Source organism: Vanessa tameamea, chromosome 21 (genome assembly GCF_037043105.1).
Source record: "Vanessa tameamea isolate UH-Manoa-2023 chromosome 21, ilVanTame1 primary haplotype, whole genome shotgun sequence".
In the NCBI taxonomy this organism is placed as follows: domain Eukaryota; kingdom Metazoa; phylum Arthropoda; class Insecta; order Lepidoptera; family Nymphalidae; genus Vanessa; species Vanessa tameamea.
The window spans coordinates 603391-627651 of record NC_087329.1 but is presented as its reverse complement, the minus strand read 5'-3'; the positions used below and the strand labels follow the sequence as shown (position 1 = coordinate 627651).

The following is a 24261-nucleotide window of genomic DNA, read 5'->3' as shown; positions in this document are numbered from 1 at the left end:
AAAAGTATCGAAAAACTATGATCGTTTTCCCTTCACGATAGAGATACCAAATTAGTTACAGAATATATTGAGATTCTTCAGAAAATAATCTTAAATAGTGATCGGTTATAACAATTAACTCAAATACTTTTTATTCTTTAGTTCTTAAAAGAAGAACTTATGCTGCAGTGACTCAGCCTCAACAACTATGATCTATAACCAAACATCCTTCACCAACAAACTTCCGGAAACATCAATATGCACCCTTGTAATGATGTTGTACACAGAGCAATCTAACTAAATTACAAAAGTGCTATTTCAGTTACTTCAGTTATAATGAACTTTGTTATCACACTTTTCGAAAGCGCGAATTGTTCTAGACAAAAGAAAATTTGAAGCCGTTGAAATAAAAAAACTTAACCAAATAAATACAAATATTTTTTCCGAAATGTATACTTGAATAGTTACATACGTATTCTGTTTACAGATAACTAAGCTGGCTGTTGAATTTAGTATTCAGGTCGTTGATTTTTATTATTTCTGTCCGAATTATGAGCTGGCAATTGCTAAAGCAAAAGCAACACTGATCGGTATATTCATGGCCAAACCTTCCAACTGTTCAAATTAACCGATTAAGCGAACGACCTTGATATCAATGCTTTAGAGGTTGTTACTTTTTATATCGAAAATCAAATTCTAAAGATAAAGCAGTTTCATGATCAATACGCCAATATATATACCAATATACACGAACAAACTCTCTCAAAGCGAAAACCTTTTTCTATCGAAAACCCCAACGGTAACATCGTCTTAAATCTTATAATCGTACAATACATCAGCGAAGGACCGAATTTGAGCAGTGAAATTTACTATATGGGCAAATACCTAGTGGTTGGTTGCAGGTCACTACAATGGCGCTGCAAGAAAATACTAAGTATGCTGTTTGGCAGTAGAATATCTGATGTATAGAATATGTGATGGTACCTATCCAGATTGACTAGCACCAAGCAAAATAATTGTTAATGCTTGCAATATATGTACATGAATAATTTTGAGCAATAAAAATTAAATAAAAAATAGCTCTTAAACCAACAAGTGACGTGATTTTGTATGTTTTAATTGAAAATAAAACTATTGATAGTAAATACAGTTATTTGGATTATAATCGCTACCCTCAGCGAACGTTAAATTACACAAGGCAGTCTTTTTCAAGCGGAGATTCAATAACTGAATATTGATAACACAAAAATAATACGTATTTTCCAAATTGAAATCCTCTTAGTAAACAAAAGTTACATACATACAAACAGTAAACATTTTGTGAACACGTATACAAAAAGACTTTACTTTGCATGATGTTAGTTAAAAATAGTACGAGTAACGGTTTCAAATATTGTTTACGTTACAAACGTAACTAATAGCTCCGTCGATAAAAATAAGACGCTGTTACACATGTAAAGAGTTTTTAATTACACATCTGCGTTTAAATTTAAAAGCATCAGACTGGTTCTGTTTTGAATTAAAGTTAACTGATTGTGAGAAAATCAAAACAAAGCATGATGATATTGTTATAGAAAAACATCAAATTCAATTTTTTGTCCAGGATTACTGGACTGCGACATCTTAGTCGTGTGGCATTCAATTCAACTACATGATAATAAGATCCACTCGAAGAAAACTGTAAACACCATATTTGCAAAGGACTAATTCACCGCACCTCACTTTCACTAGGATTCGTTAGCGTGATAAAGTAACAGGTTTATGCTTGGTAAGATTGTTTTAGTAACAGTTGTATAATTAATAGCTGTTTAAGGACTTTTTTGACAATTTTCTATTCGCATTTGCATTTGACGACGGATTTGCGACAACAATTCACAGACACTATTAAATTCAATTCTTTATTACTGAAGTCACCGTCGTTTTCATCGTCAGATTGATCAAAGAATCCATCGTGTCATTTTGAAGTTAAGGTAAACGACTAAGTTTGTATTTCTATTTTAAAAGACAATGTTAGTGATACATGAAATAAGACACAGTTGACGGAATATTGCCAAAACTGGCCTTTAGTTTATTAAAAAAGAAAACTAAAGCAACGAACTTACTAATCATTGGTCCATTTATTCGTTTGTCAGGTTAATATAAAAAAGCAACAACATATTATAAATGAGGTACAGCATTAATAATTAACAACAATAACATTTAGCGTAGTACTGTAATAGACTGGCTGAACCGCAATCCATGGAAAAAACGTGATTTGAATGACCCTCAAATGAAATTTACCTTTGTTCACCTTGCGAGAGCCTCAGTGAAACGAATTAACGTACCGAGCCACCAAAGAAATTCAGATATGTTACATTTATAACAACATAATTTGAATATTATCTGAACTAAATACATTAAGATCAGAAATATATAAGTTGGGTAACAACTAACAAAAATGCTGGCAGCATTTCCCCGTTGAATCGTTATATTATTGCGTATATTTATGGTGCTTGTTTATAAACTTATGATTAATCATTAATTGCTTTAAATATAAAACTTAATTTCCTTATTTACAATGTGTTATTCTCCACTAGAGATATCTTTTAAATGTAACTTCAATTAGTTTAATTTACTATGCAATTAAATTCCTATCGTTGTGTGAAGTTTCATACCAATTACATTTATCGGGTGTTTATATTTAATCAGACCTTAACCTCGGAACTTAACCTACATCTCATGGAGTCATAGTCACCCTAATATAGAAAACATTTTACGATTAAAAACTACGAATGACTTTTACAGCCCTGAATAAGTAATCTTAATTATTCTAGCTTTAGTCCAGGTTTTTTTTAATATTAGGACATTTTTTTTATATTTGTTAAGTATTATAAATTTTTTTTCGTCTCAAAATAAACTTTTTTTTAAAATATGTAGCAATTATTTAAATTCATTCCAAAAAAGATTCTGGGCACACACCTACGCGGTAATAACTGTCAATACATACTTTATTAAATAAATAAATAAATAATCCTGAGAAAAATATTAAAAAAAAAAAAAAAAGACTGTTTCACCATGACCGATGAACGAACCACTATTAGCCGAAGACAACTCAATGAAAAATAAAGAAATGTTATAATTATGATTGATGCGCACGACGCCGGTGACTGCAACCGGTTTATGATAGATGACGCCTTATATGTTATTGCCCTTATTGAGGTTGTTATCGTCGCAGCCGAAGCTGCTCGTTACAGTACTCACAGCACGCATCAAGCGCAGTAATTAAGACGCCTCATGTCGCCGCGCCGCATTCCGCGCTATTGTTGCATTCGACGGCGCGTGCTCATATTTCAAGTCTTCATAGTTTGTGTTCAACGGTTTATTATCTTCTTCGTTTCTTGCTTATTAAGCGTTATCATTTGTATCTACTTTGTATCCGTTCAATTTGTTTGTTTAATCTTTTATTGTAATCATTTAAGAACGGTTGAATACATTGCATAATTTACGGTTAAATGTTCATCGCGCGGTTTTTTAGGAATTATCATAGAATAAAAAAACTTTTTACTTTACAAGATTTATTTTAATTGAGTGGCGTTAATACTATGTAACATTTTTTACGGAGCGGTGGTATCGATACATTGACCGTACTTGAGTCAAAAATATTTCGATCATCATATTTGGAAATAATATACGGAAACGGAATCCCACTCACATACTCAAACATTGTACTCTAAATATGCAACGGCCCCAATGCAATAGGCCCCACGATAAAACAGTCCGAAGCGTTAGCTATAAAGCAACAACAATTCGATTCGCACGCAAACTGTACTATGAATACGCAACGTGCCGAGTTCAATCACCTGATTACGCAATACCTCAGAGCCGAGCTTTCATCCACTATTGGCCTACTGCAGAATAATGAGAGCGCCGTAATTGGTTGTTAACACACGCAAATTACTTAATGTAAAGTCTGAAAGTATCATATTGAAGCAATCAGACAGTTCATTGAATTTTTTTATTGTCAATATCGCACACGTTTTCGTCATTGTTCACATATCTCGCTGGACACGCCTTTTTTTCTGGGTCAATTCATACAATAACACAATATACATATCTTGACTTAGGGTGACGGATTATTTTCTTATACAAAAATTCTAAATTGAAGTAAATTATCTTAAGAAAAAAAAATTACCGAAGTATCGGTATTTTTTCTTAAGATAATTTAATATGGAATAAATTAAATTTACCGCTGTTTAAATTATTCGTTGCTAGTAACAGTACATTGTTTTACGTTTCACACTTCATGAACGTTAAATATAATAGTATTATTGTTTTGTGTATACCTACTGCGTGGTTCTTGATTGGGCTCGCTTCTAACTACCCTGTAAGTATTTATAAAGAGTAGATATGTTGTACTACCTTCTATTGACCTTAACGCTGTTATAACTAATGATAAAAACATCACGTAGCATAAAAGATCAAAGCAAGATCACCTTATCAATAATTCTATAACGACGTTCTAAGCAGGAAGTATACCTAACATTATCTAAGAATTTCTTCCGTGTCAAAGTCGCTACCTGTCGGTTCATTAAATTAATATGTAAGTATACATAAATATTAAATTCGATTTGTGACATTTTTATATATTTTATCGAAATAGTGGATTAATATTTATATAATGTACATATTAGAGGTGAAAAAAAAGGTCGAAGTCGATCGAAAATATCCCAATTCGGGCCAAAAGCGATACTAGATCATAAACATACGAAATTAATGTATCGTTATAATATATTCTTACGAAAAAAGCGGACTCGTGTTCTTCTTCTACACATATTATAGAACTATCGTGCGATTAAATATAATACTATTTTATATATCTATTCTATATTACAATATTTATACAAATAGCAAATAGCATGAAAACCTTCGGTCTATCTTGACATAAATAAGTATTAGAGAAGGACCTATTTGATAATTTTAAGACGAAAAATGTCCAAAAGATAAAGTGTAAATAAATATGGGAAGGAAATCGCTCAACTCGATCATTGAATGGTCTAACAATATCACTTAGTTTGAATCAAGTGGCTCTTAACTCTCGAGTGCTTTCAGCTCATCGAATAGCGACTTTTTGATGATTTAAACATATGACAATAGAAAGTTTTTTAGTACGATGCACTTTTTATCAGAAACTGCATCGTTCTGAATTCAAAGAGGACGGTTATGGTTATAGCGATTAAGTCAAAACAAATCAAATCAAATTCCCTTATTCAAAATCGAAAAATTACGCTTACTTACTGATTGACAAGTTAAACACTACAACCAGTACGGAAAAGAAAATGCCCGAGAAGAACCGACGAAAGTAACTCAGCGGGTATTTTTTGTCAATTTGTCATTATTTACTTATATTCAATATCAAAAAAGGAATAGCCACGCGGCGATCGTTTTATAACCAAGGTTTGCTTACAACCATACATACATAAACTAATTAGCATATTTGACAAATTCGCTTTATTATACTCGTCTTTGAGGCACGCTTGTCATTACCTATATGACGTCACATTTAAGAAATATGTAAATCCAACATTGCGCATATGCTTAGAAAAATAAAATATTTTTAAACATCGTCGATGTAGAAAAAGTTTTCTATGTTGTCTCGGGTCTGGGTGTTTGTGGTACCGTGGTTACTTCTGATTTTCCATAACACAAGTGCTTTAGCTACTTAGATTGGGATCAGAGTAATGTATGTGATGTTGTCCAATATTTATATATTATTATTTTTAAACGTACATAATATTACTCATTACACGTGGAGTCAAATCATTAAACTTATTAGATATATACAATAGACATGAATAGCTATCAGTATTGATTCTTCGTAGCGATTTTTTGCTATCTCTAACTTATTGTAAGCTTTACAATTTAAAGCTTCCTGTGATTTAACAATCACGCTGTTCGTCATCAGAAACACGTTTCGCATAAAATGTTTTACCAGTAAGAACGCCGTTTATATTCCATGTTCGAAATGACGACTAAATTTGTTGAGGATGCTCCGTACTCGCTGGCCGTCGGACCAGCCCCGTTAGATATCTGCGCATCCGGAGTACGGGTCAATGTACTGTGCGTTGCGGAAGAAAGGAAATTGGTGTGTTACTGTTTAGTAGAACACGAAGGCTCGAATAAAATAACTTTTTATTGTATAATAGCGACGAAATCATTTATAAAATTAGCATCACAGCATTGGAGAAATATTTATAGTAAGATGAGACACAACTCAAATGAAAATTCTCGTAAATCTTAAAATAATTTATGAACGTTCATAATCAGAAATAATTTCATTAAAATTCTTTACGAAGTCCATAAATCCTTTCTCATTGCGAGTCACACGAGGGAAATCAGAACTTCTGACCCATTTCACAGTATTAATAAAGGCTACATAGTTCTTAACAACATCGTTGAAGTCGTTAATTTTAAAAGTGAAATTGTATTTAAAGCCATACAATTTCGGTACCGAGTACATAATCCTAATTCTTATCACCTGAGAAAATCTCTATAACTGACAAAAGCCGACCGAATTCCATAAACAAATAAAACTAACGCAATGCGAAAGTTGGCGATTCTATTTAGAGTCTAGAAGGTCAATGTCTGCGGTTGACGGCCACACATATGCTCGATTTAATTGTGATCGTAAACATGACGGCCCCGTTCACAAACTAGCTCTCGTGAATCACGTGTTCATTATTATAACAATGCTAATTTTGGAAAAGTAAAAATAAATTCCATATAATATTGACCGCTATGTTCCCGTCGTCATAATATTGTATTACGAGTACGTTAGATCGGGAACGATATATGATATTCTCACGATTATTATAATCCTTCTGATCTCTAACGCTCTGTAAATTAAGGCGACGCAAATTACTTGCGGCACTTGATCAGTAAACATACTTATTCATCTTACATGAACGTAATTTATAAATAACACAAACTCTCGTTCCTGAAACTTGATCAAATTCAAATTAACAAATTTTACTCAAATCCGATTGATCATTAGTTCATGGCAACTTATGAAACGACCAATGAGCGACCAGCATTTAATCAGATTAGTAAAAGTGACATTGATTAGCACTTCAGAGACTAGAAGTGATTTCGTTTCAGGCGTTTACGGTTTGTTTTCCCCGGACGCTCGCCCGTTGCATGTCTATCCAGACAGTCATAAATGTTAAAATAATATTATGATAAAAAAATCCTCAAAATGTATTTCAATAAAGATTTTAACTATGCGAGTTTTTTTTTAACATATTAGGTATATATCACTGGCCCAAAAGAGATCACTTTTATTTTCTTATCAGCTAGCTTTGTTTTTGTTTTCAACGTCTCAAAACTTTAAATATATGTCCATAAAATGTCTGTTCATTCGCTTTATATATCCTCAATAGCTATTAGGTTTTTTTTTTTTTATAGTAGAGGTGGCAAACGAGCAGGAGGCTCACCTGATGGAAAGTGACTACCACCGCTCACACCGGTTCCTACTGCACACATCATGATTACTGCGATCAAATTAAAAAAAAAATAAACACACGGCCGCAGTCACAGGTTAAGGTTGTAAAAGAATGATTGGCTGACGATAATTAGATTGAAAGTTTCATCAAACAATGGTTACTTTCGATAGTATTGTATCACAAGACAACGTAAGTGTCTGAATAAACGTTACATCATTTTCTCGCTCCAGCAGAACAATGTTAGTACAAGGCAGATCCTGAGTCTTATTTTTAGCACGTTTGTTTTTCACATAACGTTTTCAAAACAATAAAGCAATTATCAATCACCATCATACATTTCAGTATTTATACAATCTATTTATGTCTATTTTTTTTTTTTAATTACTGTAATATGTATGTCACAGCGCTTCGCAAAAGGTTTAATCTATACTAATATTATAAATGTGAATCTGTCTATCTGTTACGCTGCCACGTCTAAGCCACTGAACCGAAATTGATGTAATTTGGTATGAAGCAAGCCTGAACCTCAAGGAAACGTAGGCTACATTACAATCCCTAAAACCTACGATTGAAACCCCCACAATGCAAAAACTAGTTAATATATAAGTAATTGCACTTCACATCTTCTTTTAATATATTATCGACGAGACAATTGTATATATATATATAAATATAGCGTATTACTCATACTCATCCTATTCAGCTTCTGGCATAGTACCATCAACGAAGAATACGCACACCGCGAGTTAGTATTATGTAACATTTGTAGATCTTACTCTTTTTAATCACGCTATGTTTATTAAGGGTTATAACCACGATCATACCTATATTTGTTCATCTTTATATTTCGACCGAGTTTCACCTACGTATCGTGACAAACATTTATAAAACAACTGTTTGAGAACGACATCATTAAATAAAATTTGTAAAGTCATTAAAAAAAATACTTAACCTAAATATTAAAATAACTTATATAAATTTATTTTATTTTTGTTGTAGTAAAGTAAGCCATTAAGCCATAACACTAAGTAAATTTAGTAAGATAATTTTGATCATCATCTAGATTAAAATGTTACAGAATGTATATTCAACGAAATAGAAACGGTTTAAAACATAGGGTTATTATTTTCTACAAATTAAGAATCATCGACATTTTAAATAAATACTAATTACGCGTTTATTTATCCTGTATTTAAGTCCACGAATACTAAGTCCACGGCTTCTATGGAACTTTATGTAACATCAGATTTTAATTTATTAGTAGGCAAAGACATAAATATATGCAGTTTTTTTTTTCATAATAGACACGAAACAGACTAATATCATGCCATAGGAAGGATGTATTGAAATTGCAGAGTTGGAAACTATGATATATAATTATGATACTATTAATTATGTCTATTAGGTAGACGTTACTTAAAGAAATGGAATGGTTAGTACCATCCTTTTCTAATTCATACAAAAGAAAAGGGATAATAAGACTTTTATTTCATAGGATATTGTTGCCGGTTTTTATATAATATGTATATTTGAAGAAGTATTAACTACCCATATTTATTATTTGTGTTAAAGCAACTTAACACGAACTAACCATTATAAAACACTCAAGCGAAGTCTGGTTCTATCGCTAGCCTACACTATCTGATTTCCTGTACACCTATCTGCAGTGCTCTAGTTTGATTGTGTATGTACTTAGAGACATAATAATATATATAATATTATCATACTATTAGAAAGCTTTCTATGAAGCAAAAGCACTTGCCATTGCAACTTCGTCCGCTTTTCAGTGCAGCTATTATAATCCAAAATTCATTACATTTTGCTCAAGGAAACAAATGAAATTATTTAATGAGTCAATGTAGAGAATTTGGTAATTGTTGACTTATAGAATTATCCTTCAAATAAATAAAATAGTAATATGTCTACATTACGAAACGAAGGCTATTGTCTAAATTGTATGCCACATATCTCAAGTTTAGGCTGTATGTCTATCGATGACCAATAAACCGATGCAAAAAGAGGTTTGAAGAAAGCAGACTGACTCAGTCTGCTCAAGTCGAAAAATACTATAAAATATTTGTAAGGTTAAAAGGTCTTACAATTATTTTGCAGTTACACTAACTGGTCAGATTAAGCCATCCGAGCATCAACACTGATCCAATTAACCTAACACAGGCTATATACTTTAACAACTATACGTATAAAAATTATAGGCTGTGATTTGTTAGGTAACTGCGTCATTTTTTTCGTAAGTCCAGTCAATGGTGACATTAAGTAATAATTATTCAAAGTAATATCCGCTTAACAACCTTTGTAAAACCGGAAACGTTTTATAAATAAAAGGATTTTTAAAGATGTGTTCACATTGAATAAAATGCTGCATTGCGCATGTATGACGTCAACTTGGTGTGCAAGTGCGGAGCACGTGTTGTAGCTTTAGACTTTAGTTAGTAATTAAGGGGTTTAAAACTTTTGTTATATAAATTAATACCGCAGTTGAATTCGTATAATTAGACCGAATACTAATAATATTAAGCCCTGTCAGTTGTCAGAAACATTGTGCACGTTGCACTAAAACTTCATAACATAAAAAAAATATATATAACAGTATAATTCTATATTTTATACGGCAACTCTGGTAACGTGTATGCAAAATTTCATGACGGTCAGTCGAGTAGTTAAGACGTGAAAACGTAACAAACAAACACACTTTCGTATTTACAATATAACTTAGGATATTGTTTTATTAATATTTATTTGTTACATCAAACTACCTTCGTCACTAAATCTGTAAAATAAATGGCAGTCGGCGGCTAATCCGGCATTATTATTGAATATTTTTTTGATAATATTCGCTTATGTAGGTACTTATGCAGGTTACAACCCGTGCGCCAGCACTATTGTGCTCGACGCGTTTTTTGTTTTGATTCTGATTGCTTAGCTTGAATTTGACTACATGTGATATGAAATCAATCACTTCTTTATACTTTAAAGTATAACATATAGAATCTTATCATTGGATATGTAATTTGTCGGATTACAATGTAGACTTTTGTAAGAAAATCCGTACTATGGGGACTTAATCTTAAGCAGTAGGGCACTCTATAATCCGACAGTTTCGATAGTCCGATACTGCCCTGCAAAACGTTCGAATTAATATCAATTTAAAATTAAAATCACGTGCAGTCATAAATTAAACAATCATTACATTTTATTTAATAATAATTTACTAAAATCACGTATGTATAACGAATCGATAAATTTTAATTCAAGCCGTATGTTAAGATGTCGTCACGAATAGCAGTCTCCCAATAGAAACACGTTGGAGCGGACATTTATATAGCCTTAAGCAAAAGGGGTCGGAATGAACGCACTGCACGTTAATATTTTATAACAATCTCAAGAACATTGTTAGAAAGTGCACAAAGACCGTGACTTAATCAGCCATTAAATATGTACGTATCATTAAATATTATTATACACAGAATATAGATAAAAAATGTTTCTGTAAAATATTATCCTTGATTTATAAATGGACTTCGCTCGTGTTTCAGGCGATGATCGTCAGGAGTTATGCATCAAAAAATCTTATGTCGTTCCTTGGACTTCAAACTTTCTTCAAACCAAATTACATCAAATTCGATTCAATGGTTTGGTCGAAAAATATAATAATATTACTATATTAAAAATTTAATAAATAACCCGTGTCGATAACTATTCTCTATAGAATCTTTAATTTTATAGAATGATGATTGTTTATAAGCTATTCTAACCTAGTTTCTATGTGGCCCGACAGACCCACAATATTAAGAAATTACTTATTAAATTACTAAATTTAAGAACATAATTCAAAATAAGTCATAAAATATTTGATGTTGTCGATTATAATTTTGAATAATATACGAGTTACAACACGACATCGTTCGTGAAAATTTTAATGAACACTAACATTTTTATCGGTACAATAATTTAGATAACAATTAAATTTTCAAATATAATTTCATACCAAAGTAATTAAAATAGATAATATGTTTTCTTAATACAAATATTATTCGCGAACAAATACCAAGAATCGCAAGTTAATTTCCCACTGCTGGGCTAAGGCCCCCTCTCCTTTTTGAGGAGAAGGTTTGGAGCATATTCCACCACGCTGCTCCAATGCGGGTTGGTGGATACACATGTGGCAGAATTTCGTTGAAATTAGACACATGCAGGTTTCCTCACGATGTTTTCCTTCACCGCCGAGCACGAGATGAATTATAAACACAAATTAAGCATATGAAAATTCAGTGATGCTTGTCTGAGTTTGAACCCGCAATCATCGGTTAAGATGCACGCGTTCTAACCACTGGGCCATCTCGGCTCTAGTTATGATATAATCGATGAAAATTATCAATAAACAAGTGTAGAGAGACGTAAATTTAAAAAATATATACGTCTGTATAATATAGCCACTTATTTAAAATATAATGACGTAATCTTGAATTCCACCAATATTCTTAGAAACAAAGGATAATCAGTATATCTCTTAACGACTACATGAATTCCCTACTACAAAAAAAATGAAAGAATACCCGCTGAGTTTCTTTTAGGTCTAAATGTTTTCTTTTGAGAACCAGTTGGTAGTTTTTTCTCGGACTATGTTTAGATAAGTACACAATCTATGTAGAACAAGGGAAATTCAATTTACTATACGTTACACAAAAACTACCTAATAAATAAATCATGGCAACATTTTTTAAGTAGGTAGTTATAAAATGATTTTTTAAAGTACACCCAATTAGAAAAATAATCAATCAATAATCATTAAAAACATACTTTAAGTATTAAAAATATATAACATAGATAGTTCTTGAATGTTTTTACATCGTTTTTCAATAATGTTGTTTACACCTTTAAAGACGTACCACTTTGTATGTTACCCAAGTCAGATATTAATTTTAAGGGCTTAGTGATAAGTTAATGATGTAACTTTTACAATAAATAAATAAAAAAAAAATAAAAATATTTACAACTTAAACATTTTAGAATAGATAAATATTGTATGGCGTTCAAACATACGATTTTCTGTATTCTCGTATATGTATATTGAAAGATTACTCTTATTGTCCACCTTACCCCATTTGTTTGGGGCCGTTGGGTATATTTTTTCATCCTATATCCCTCCTGTTGTTATATGTATATAAGTATATATACTCATATTCATTCGCCTCTTGTAGTATATGTTAATAAAGAATAATATTACCTTTATATATAACGTTACCTAATGATTAAATTATTGTTTATGGTACTTAAAATCTAGCAGTGTTAGCAACCTTTCGATCTAAAACTATCGTACAAATACATCGATCAGTAATCGTAATTTATAGGTAGGTTTATGATGACTAATAACAAAAAAAATATCCTGCGGTGTTTAGCTAGCTGCAACAAAACTAGAACATTTTTTATAATTATATTTTTCGGCATAATTTTGTTACGCTCTCCTTAAAATAGGCAGATTGGTTTCCACCTTGCTATTACAGAAAAACACGCTGTAACAAAAAAAAACATGTAATCAACAACTGTTTACTACGTAACCGTAATTACTGGCAACTCTTAGAATTCAGAAGAGATTTTATCTTTAATTGTATTAGAAATAAAAAAGCTAATTTTAGTAGTTACAAATAGAAGTAAATTGGGTAAAACTTAGGTTACTTGTAACATAACGTAGTAAGAGGAACTCAGCTGACGGAGCCGGCCCGAGGCCCGAGCGTAATATCGATTCCGACGCCGCTCGGCTCAGCCCGCGAGACTACATACAGAGTACCAAAAGTAGTAGAGTTCCAGACGCGAAATTAAAAATTTAAAACGAGTATGGCATGTTAATTAAGTGTTCATGGTATATTGAACAATCCCTGTACGTTTTCATTGTTAAAATAGTCATCCTTGAACCATTATTTGTGTATGACATTATGTACTAATATATTTAACACAATTAAAAAAAAAAACAAAAATATTTTAAAATTGATTTTATACACAGTATAAATCCTGTCTTGAGTTATTATCAAAAAAAAGATTCCATCATAAGTCCAGGCTGCTTTAAATCAAGAATTGGCAAGAGCAATTGAATTTTACTATAGAAAATCTACTATGTTTTTTGCTTCGATCATGTTTAACTTGTGACGTTTTTATTACACATTTGATTATTTGGTGCACCTTGTTTTTATGTAATACCTAGATATTATGAGTAGACATAGTATTATGTAGGTATATACATAAAGTAACAACAAACACTACAAGCCAAAACGGTGTTATCAGCATACTTATTGGTTTATCTAAAGAAAATATGGTAGGAACTGATAGACTTTATAAGTAAGATAGTTACTTTTGTGTTTAACTACAACACATATTTTATTGGCATTCGGATGAAAAGTATTAGTGGTATTAAACATAATCCCGAAAAAATCCACAGGATCCAAATACTGGTAATGACCAATAATGACAGATCAGTAATGACTGACAATGGACAAATTCGCTACATTTTGGTAATTACAGTATTTTAAAAGTATTATCAAGAACATATAAATCACAAATCACTAATACACGATTTTATATACTAATATAAAGCCCGGCATTCATTTGAGAGTCCTATTCAAATCTTCCACAAACAACCATCAACAATAAAAACAAAGAAACTTTTTTTACATAGATTTAACTCTAAAAGTTTATATAATTTTTATGAGTGATATATTATATCAAGAGAGGAAGATAAGCTTGCCACTTTTGTATTGTCTGCTCAGTTTTTATAGCTCATTTGAGTTTTTATAGCTCATTTGAGTTTTTATATTTATTTTATATTAGACTTTTAGGTATACTATAGATATATTTCAATTTTGATTTGTATCTGAGTCAATTTCAAACATGAGAAAATATTATATATCATTAAATCATTAAATGTTAAAGTTTTAAATGTAGTAAGTAAACTGTACTTGCAAAACATTTTTTTATTAATTTTCTATCTTATAAATCTAATGGTATTTGTTTGTCCTATGTTAGAAGTGAATTTTACAAAATATATTAATTAAATTAAGAAAAATCCCATATCAAGTTTGAAAAATATTTTATTAGCAAACAATCAAACTTTTACCTTGTATGTTATTAAAAAACATACACAGAAAACAATTCTACTATTAATTTTGTATCATATATTCAAATATTTAAAGTCTATGACACATGATTAGTATATTAATACTACATAAATATAATAAACTACTTAAAAAACTAATTATTCTGGAAGCAACAATAAATCTTATGTAATGATTTGTATTTTCAGTGTAAATAAAATTAATTGTTTCTCTCTTCTTCTAGAAAAAAAAAACATATCTTTTTAAAAGATGCTGAGTGATATATTTATACATACGATTTATTTACATATATAAATAAATAGAATATGTAACAAATGATTAAATACAAATTAATATTTCTTTCTAATAAAATTATTCTGTGAATTTATAAATCAATATGTTTTATGAAAATTAATATATTAAACTTGGAGTAAAAGAGTACTTTACTTTAAATAAAGTATAATTTAAGTAATAAATAATTTTAATATAATAATATTATATCATTTTGGACTGTATTACATTGCTACATCATACAGATTAACTGTTATTTCAAATAAATATATTCTAACCATAAAAATAAATATTAAAGAATCGTATTATATGATTTGTATTTATTAGGATATTTTATGACAACATCGAACAGGGTTCACCACGAAAAATATATGTTAGAAAGATTGCTATAAATACGAAGAGTATATTGATTTTAAACACGACCAAAGACTAATGTAAATATTTACTTACTTCTACTTATTTTTAATCCACAAAGGCGAGTGTACCTAGTCGAGTACCAGGCACAGCAACCACTTATTCACAAAACATAATAACACTACAAATTCCTGTCATTATAAACAATGTTCGTTTAACATCACATGAAAAACTGAATACAAGTACCCACTGGCATCATAAATTATATCATTCGTCACAAACCGCACTACAGAAGTTTACACTAAAATCTGGAATTTCAACTACTAAGATCACTAGTTTACTTTGACAGATGTCGTAAATCGCGTTCCGAAGGCGTAGTCAAAACGTTCTCAGTATTGACACGCATCGAATAAACTAAGCTCAACGACGCGATAGACCGCCGCAAACGTAAAGTAAAACAGCTCTTTAACCCAACATAATGTAAAAGCCAGGCATCGCTGACCAAGTTTCAGTAGTAGGAAGTATTTTCGTTTTTGTACCATAGCTACAAATTTGATATCTCTCGCTGCGTTCAGAATAATTTTATGAAAATATTTTTTTTTTGTTAATACAGTAAATTCAAAATAAAAGATACTAAAAGTATAAATTTTAAAATCAATAAATATAGTGCTTAAAATTGAATACATATAAGATAGAATTTTATATATTTTTTTTTAACATTGCCATCTAGTGGAGAGTAGAACAAACTAAAATTGATTGTTGAATATTGTGTCATAAAAGATAAATTGACTCTGCGAAGTAGTTCAATTATTTACAAACAGATGTCAATGTTATAGAAAAGTTATTATTTTATGGTGGTTTTGTGTAATAAATGGATGTTATCAATGAAAATGTTATTCCTAATTTTAATTGAAACAAAGAATATACCAACAAAAGTATGCTAATTTATACCAGACGATACTTAGCAGCATACAAATGAAGAAAAGAGAATTTTATAAAGAAAAGAGTGTGCTAGTGATAAAAGCACGCTACTTTAAGTTTCATTGCATTCCGGTGACGTAGCAGGTCTATTTTTTGTACTCAGTGTTGCCTACACTTGATATTTTTATGCACTGTAAAGCGTTTTTACAATATTTATAACAGTTATACAATATTTATAATAGAAAATTTCGTTTATCGAGTTCTAATTATAGTTTAATAGTTTTATTTATAAGAAATAAACAAAGTCGAATATCTATTCAACGTTTGACAGTTTATAGACGTAAAGAGAAATAAAGCATTTAGACTTATAACAGTATAGGGTACAATAAGCAAGTTATTTCTAACAATTGTAAAAATGCATCAACATAAATCGTACTATAAACAATTAAGAAGGCAAAAAAATTAAATATAAACTAGTGAATTTTGCAATACGTGTTTAAACAATGTGTTTCCCAAAAATAGTCCCATAACTATTTTGTACACCTAATTCAGGCAAACCTTGATATTTGGCCATACTGTCTGCTACCTAGCGGCTAGCATACTGCTTGAGGGGCGGGTTGAGGGGAAGGGAGTGCTCAAACCTCAAACGCAAGCAAGTCTTATTAGTCAGAGCGTGTTATTTTATTTGCGAGCATGCTTATAGAACATATGTTTTGACACTACGATGGCTCGATGGGGCGATGAAAAAACTTTAAATTTCATATATCAATACCGCAATCACGAGTGTTTGTGGAATGTTCGTTCACCATATTATAAAAACAAAATTTCGAGGGAAAACGCGTACCAAAGTTTATTAGAATCATTGAACGACGATAATTTGAACTTGAAAAGTGTTAAAACAAAAATTAAAAACTTAAGATCCATTTATCACACCGAACTTAAAAAAGTGAAATATTCGGAACGTTTTGGAAGCGACGGTTTAGTTTATAAGCCTAGTTTATCGTGGTTTGACGAAATACATTCCTTTCTTAGAGACTCCGCAGAATATCGCGAGACCATAAGCAACGAAAAAGTAAGTACTTAATTAAACTTAACTCTCTCTTTTATTAATTAACTGAACTAAATATCATCATCATCATACTTGCTATTTATTACATTTTGAGATAATATTAGCAAATCGCTTTACAAGAAGCAATGTTTTTTATAACATATTCATGTTTTAATGTGATTGTCTCAAAATACTACCCACAATTTTGACTTTTGTGTTGATACTATTATAATTCCGAAAGTTAATACTCTAATATTATTGAATGTTGTTATTAAGACCTGGCGTAATTTATCTTAAAAATAATTTATAATATACAAAGTTTTAAAATAAATTTTTGACTCATTTCTCTAGGATTTCAACTGTTTCAACATATAATTTTTAAGGATACGTAAGAATTATCATAGACCGCACGCTCTTGGTTCCTCAGCTTTGAAGTCGCTAGAATTACTTGCGGCCGGTGTGACATCAACGGATTCTATACTTTTTGACAAAGAACAGGTACATATTAACGAATCTTTAACGAATAGCCCTCTTCTGCAATACAAAAAAAGTTATTAATATCGGCTGAATCAAAACAAAAATACACCAGGTGAGCCTTGTCAACATTAGCCATTTATATAAACGAAGAAGAGAAATGGACCAAGAATTGATCCTTAGGCCCTCACAGTACCGGGAGCCCCCCGAGATCTCTTTCCGTTTACATCAACCCTCTGAATCCGATTGCTCAGATACGAAATCGGAAGCTGAGAGCAGTGTCTCTAATCTCGTAATGGCGTAGCTCATTAGCCACCTTAATAGAGATCTCCCACAGATTGTCAGTTTTCTTAATATCTAATGATTTGTAAGAACGCATTATGTCATCGTATTACCTTTAGTAATCAAGTAAAATATTAAGACATACGAGTATGTCACGATAGCCGCCCTCAGTTCAATAGAAAAATAAAGAATTTGATTTTTCCTCATTTCTAATTTTATAGTAGTAAGGTTTTATTGATTATAACTTAACTTTTAAATTTATTATAATTCTCATTCTCATCTCTAATCATTGATTATTTTTTATTTATATTTTAATACATATTGTGTAATGTGATAGTGCATAGTGAGACTTCCTGTAAATAGTAGAACATTAGCCTAGATCATTTTGAAATGTAATTTTTTTTATGTGATATTGTGTCTTCTGTTGGTTGTCCTACTGATAAAATAAAATATCCTTTACACTTACAGAATTTAATTGGAAGCTTATATTACATTCCTCAAATTTAAATAATGAAATACTTGAGTTTGTTGAGTCGTCTTTCTAGGACTTGGCTCCAAACTTCAGTAGAGCACACATTTGTATGCCCTAGCAGGGAAACCAGTGTATTATATTTATGATAATATAATGTTTATACAGAAGAATATACAAAAATATTCCATAAAATCCCCTACTTTTCGTTTGCATACGGTACAGAGAACGTTTTTGAGTGAGAGAACGTGTTGCCACAATCAAATGCTGTAGACAAATCGCAGAATACTCCAATAGAAATCTGTGATATTTCCCATGTATTGGAAATATGTTTGGGAAGTGCTAATATCACATAAGTTGTCGAACGAACTCTTATAAAACCGAATTGCTCGTTATGAAAAAAACATTTGTACCGAAATGGGCGAGAAATTGGTTTATGCTCGCTTAGACGTCATCGCGAGATTTCGCTTCGATTATTAGCGTGATTAGCTGAAGATAAAACTAAACTAATTCATTTTTCATTGTCTTGTAAATAAATATGTATGTCATGTGGCATAATATTCATTGATATTTCACGCTTGCGAGAGATGTTTTTTAAAAGTGTTCTTCTTAAAGTGCCATCTTGTGCTCTGAATAATGAATGGGTGCTTTTTCCATACCATTGGTGTAGGTTTATTTAACCAAAATGTTCTTCTTCGACCCACACACGTCTTTCATGTATCTTGCCCTGTATGAGGAGTTGTAATAGCTGGTATTTACAGTTTCTCGTTATGTGGTCGGGATGTTCAAACTTTGTTTTCTTTACAATATATAAAACTTCTGTTTTTTATTTATTATACAAGCTTGTAAACTTGAGATTTTTTAAATTTGTTTTGTTGCTTAATCTTTACATAGTATAAAACAAAGTCGCTTTCGCTGTCCCTATGTCACTTTGTATGCTTAAATCTTTAAAACTACGCAACGGATTTTGATGCGGTTTTTTTTAATAGATAGAGTGATTCGAGAGGAAGGTTTTTTTATATAATACATAGACAATATAGTTAAGTAACGCTGATAATTTTCAAAGTTTCTAATGTGATGTCGTAAATTTATACATTTTTTGCGCTTACATTGTAAACGCTGACTGAACCCTACAAGATAGATCAAAATAATGTACTACAGAATTATACACCTCAAAAATGTCTACAAAAAAGGCCGCAATGGTATATGTCTATCTCTTAAAGATAACCCATAATAAACATTTTTTATCGTTTACTTTTTACGAGAAATAATGGCTTATTTTCGAAGCGATTTTAAGCAATATAGCATTAATCCTAATCCAATTAGGTACCTTAAATAAATTGTGCATTCAATATAGATCAATATGTTCGCTTGGGTTGGCATTTTGTTTATTTGCTGTGAATATTAGGGCGCCTTATCAATAAATATTATTGAAGGTTCTTCCAATAATATCAACATTTATCTGAACATATTTTCATTTACTTCTACATTCATCTCTTCGTAATAGTCACCAGATTTTTTTATTTGAAAGCGCATGCAAATTGTAACGCGTTCGCCCTTGCCTTTAAGCACAGCCGAAATGGATGCTGCAGTGTCGTCAGTCCACGATTTTGATATAGTACGATTAGCATTGAGCCAAGTCTCGTCGGTGAAAACCACATTCAACCAGTCTTCGTTTGTTTGGCTCTCCTTAGGAAGTCACATCGAGCCAGCGCTATGTCGTGGCGATCTGGTAAGGTTTTCCTTTTATCAGACTTTTTCAAATAAAATTTAATGTATCCAATCCAATCTTAGCAGATAACCTAGCGACAATTTTTGCGCACGGAACAAACCTATTCCTCAGTGAAATTATCATTCTTCTTAAAGTCGGAATTTCTAGTAGTACTCGTATATATGACGACGAATTTCATCGGCATCAAAGACGTCATTACATATAACTTTACAGGACTGGCGTTTTTTCTTTGGTGAAGACAGTTGATTTTGCTCCATACCAATGGTGCCGTTGGCTTCTTTGGTAATTTTGTAATTGTTGGAACACTGACTCCTAAGTTAGCAGTAACGCGGTTTCGAACCTGCGACATTGGTAGTAGCGGTGCACTATTACGAAATTTCTTCTCAAATTAATCTTGACGGCGTCTCACAAACTCCCTCGGTTGTCCTTTTAACAGTTTCTTTTGGCATATTGTGAACTTGCTAAACTGAATAATATCACCTGAAAAGTTTACGTATCGATACGGGGGAATGTAAATACACAACTCAACGTATGATATTGTAAAATAATACTCAACGAAAATAGACAACACACACAAACTGAAAAGCATTGGATGTCACACGAGCGTTTGTGTTATATTATTTATAAGCATAAATATTTTTATTTTACTTATTTATAAATATTTATTTATTACATATATGTATAATGAAAAAAAAAACTAATAAACGAATAATTAATATTTAAACTATATATATTTGATTGAATCGTTTGAAAGTTCTTCTTTAATAAAATCGATTATTATTTCAAATTGAATCGGTAACGTGTGCGGCCGTCACAAATTTCAATTATCTTGAACTGTCAAAGAGAAAATAAACGAATTGATAGAGTATAGACGATATTTTATCAACAAAACAATCAATAAGTTTAAATTCAAATTGCCGTTTAACTACTCGTAGAGGAAAGACGAGCATTGATTTTTATCATTCAAGCGATGTATCTGTTGCTTGTGCAACATTGTGATTTAGCTTATACGACGACTTTTGGATGAATTTTAATGGACTGAATTTTACGAGAGCACTTTATTATAGTGCACTAATTTATTGTGAACATTGTGTTCTATTTTCGTAAGTTAAATTTTATAAACTCTTTATAACATATGTTTATACTTGTAAAATATGTTGTAATTAAATATTTATAAATATATATTTCTGTCTCATGAACTAATTTCAAATTAAAGTGATTTTGAAATTCTCAGTGCAATACCACAATTAACATATACAAAAGATTTTATAATATCTGAAAAGAATGAATTAATAAAAATCCATTTCAAGCTAAACAAGTCACCGTTGTAATGAACCCGTTATCTTTGATATTTGAAAATGAATAAGAAAGTGAGACACTTTCAAATTTAATAAGTGTTTAGTCTTTCTAGACTTAACCTGACTTTGTTCATGATATAATAAATGTCAATTATAATATTACTATACTTATACTAATTCATTAATTTCAGATATTTGGATTATAATGGCTAAAACAAGCAAAAATAAAAAATATGGTATCGTTAAAAAGAATAAACACATTTTGATAAATAACTTGAAACTAGCAAGAGAGGCTAAAAAGTAGTTGTTATTTAATCATGGTCTTTTATTCCTGTTATAATGTCGATCATCATATTACTAATACATACACTTATTATTCATATTTCAGAAAAAAAAAATCTAATGCAGCGAACTCAACAGCAAAAGTGAATAATTTGAAAACAGAATGAGTAATTAATTATTTTTATACATTATCTTGCAAAAAAAAAAGAACATTTTTTTTAAATTATACATATATATATGTATATATATATTTTGTAATTTTTGCCTTTACTTACAATTAGGTAATAAGGCCTAGCTGTTTTTTTATACTGATATGTATTACTGTATTACTGTATTTATAACTCCAATACTGGGAACCAGGTCAGACAGTCATTTACAGCGGTAACCTCTACTGTTACTCTTAGTCCTTCATATAATGACATAACTAATGATAGAACAGTGAATATAATATTTTATTTGCATATTTTGTTTCACATTTTGAAGTACATATTGACTAATTATAGGCAAAAATAAAAAATACATTTAATAATTAAAGTTGTGATTATATACGTAACCTAAAATCATAGTTACACCAACATACATAATAATTACACCATATATTTCGTTGATGATAGACCCAACAACCATTGTATGGTATTTCATGAAAAATAAATAGTTTTTTATTAAAACTAATGATTGATAATAAAAAGTCAGGGAGAAGTGAATAGTCACTATAGGGGTAAGACAGACCCAGAGTTCTCTCAGAGACTCTTAGTTTATTCTGTTCAACTGAAATATTAAAGTATTGAGAATGTCTATTATATCAACAGTTGGGACTATTGTCTTGCGTTCAAATTTTTGGACTAAATATTTAAATTGTTCTTGTTAATATATCTACCTTCTCATTTGATTAAAGTACCTTCAGTTGTACACTATGGACAAAATGAGGGTATCTGGCCATTATCAGATCTTGTATTGATTTATTAGTCTTTATTTAGTGCCTATATTTTTTTATTTTAATATGTTTATTAGCCTATTCAGTTTGTAATTTATGACCCATTGTTTAAGTACAACCAACGCTAAAGCTTCGTATAAAACGAATATAATCTGACATCATCAAAAGTTGTTATTTTGATGTTTTTCATCAGAGCCCGAAACAACTTTAAAAAGTTAATTTAGTTCGAAATCCCTTTTTAGTTAATTTCCACTCGCATCTAAACGCGATATTTCATTTAATACAACAATAATTTATTTACAGGTACTACAAGTATCATCAGGTGAAAGCAAATTTGAACAGTCAGTCAACGTAACGAATGAAAAAACATTGACACAAAAGCCGTTGGATCCACGATCAAGACTTAACAATTCAGCATCAACATATAATGATTTAAACGTACAAACACAAAGTAAAAGCGAAGGAACATTACAAAGGAAGCCTTTGCATTCACGATCAACACATAAAAGTTCAAAACACACTCCCATTTCTACAAAAGAAAGTCTTCGTCAGAAAACAAAACGAGAGAACAATTACATTTCATCAACTCTACAGCGCTTAGAAAATATATCTAAAGGTTTAAATACAACACAACAACAACTGGCATCACATACGCAAGACGAGTTTTATTTCTTCGCTCTAAGCGTTGCAGCACAATTAAGGAATCTGCCTTTGCCGATAGCAATAGAGACCCAAAGCAACATACAGAATACTTTATCCGCAGCTAGACTATCGTTAATGGTGTCCAACACACCATCGCCGTCGTCTTCAAACTGCAACACTCCGATTTATGACCAATCAGCTCATTCGCTAAAGACTCAAGACACGACGGAAATTGTTTCTTTTATAAAAATAGAAGAAAATGTTATGCCACTCGAACAGCTTTAAGAATTAATGGAAATATTTAGCTAGTAACCCTAAGTGTTGTTTAACATCGGAAAATCTGAATTTCTTATTTAATTATATTTGTAAAGTATTTAGGAAAAAATCAAACTATTAAATAAACAAATGCAACAAATTAGTATAAACAACATATATTTAATTTCAACTTCCCTTTTTAAAAATAAATTTGACGATGATGATATGTTCTACTAATCGATTGACAGTCATAACAGCCCTTCTATGGTGGTAGCTTTACGTCTATTAGGTACAATTCTGTAAAAATGACGATTCATTGCTTATAAAAACCTACTCGAATAAAGTAGATTCCGATTTTGTTAGGATTCATTCATCGGATAAGTATTTATTATTAATAAATTATTATAGTATATCACTATTGAATTCTTAAGTCTTGTTGGAATACTGTTTAGGTTCACTATACTGATTATTACTTCTGAGCCCTTTGACATACCCTAACATGGTCTTCTGGCGTACTATAAAATATAAATATATCAACGACAATGAGATCGAGACACAGACAATTTTACTACCTTTTACTAATACGATATACTAGCTGAACCGGAGACTACTCACGCGAAATTTGTAAAGCTTTACCTACAGCACACAAACCGTCGCTCACCAATTTGCCCTCTCGGGAGGTAAATTGAATAGCCTATGTCCTCTCCTCGGGACTCCAG

The 24261-nt window shown here is 30.9% G+C and overlaps 2 protein-coding genes across 3 annotated transcripts in view; one reads left to right on the top strand and one right to left on the bottom strand.

Annotated features, from left to right (window-relative positions):
- Nucleotides 1–15690, bottom strand: part of LOC113394841 (unconventional myosin-XVIIIa) — a 218739-nt gene extending 203049 nt beyond the window's left edge. For both annotated transcript variants that reach the window (XM_064218231.1, XM_064218232.1), the window contains exon 1: nt 15302–15690. The gene's annotated coding sequence lies outside the window, so the exon portion shown is untranslated. The remainder of the gene's footprint in view (nt 1–15301) is intronic.
- Nucleotides 15691–16778: 1088 nt separating this feature from the next.
- LOC113394847 (uncharacterized) lies at nt 16779–23659 on the top strand. Its single transcript, XM_026632286.2, has 2 exons — nt 16779–17198; nt 22949–23659. Exons 1-2 carry the CDS (start codon nt 16851–16853, stop codon nt 23570–23572), a joined length of 972 nt encoding a protein of 323 aa, XP_026488071.2. The 5' UTR covers nt 16779–16850; the 3' UTR covers nt 23573–23659.
- The last annotated feature ends 602 nt before the right edge of the window (nt 23660–24261 follow it).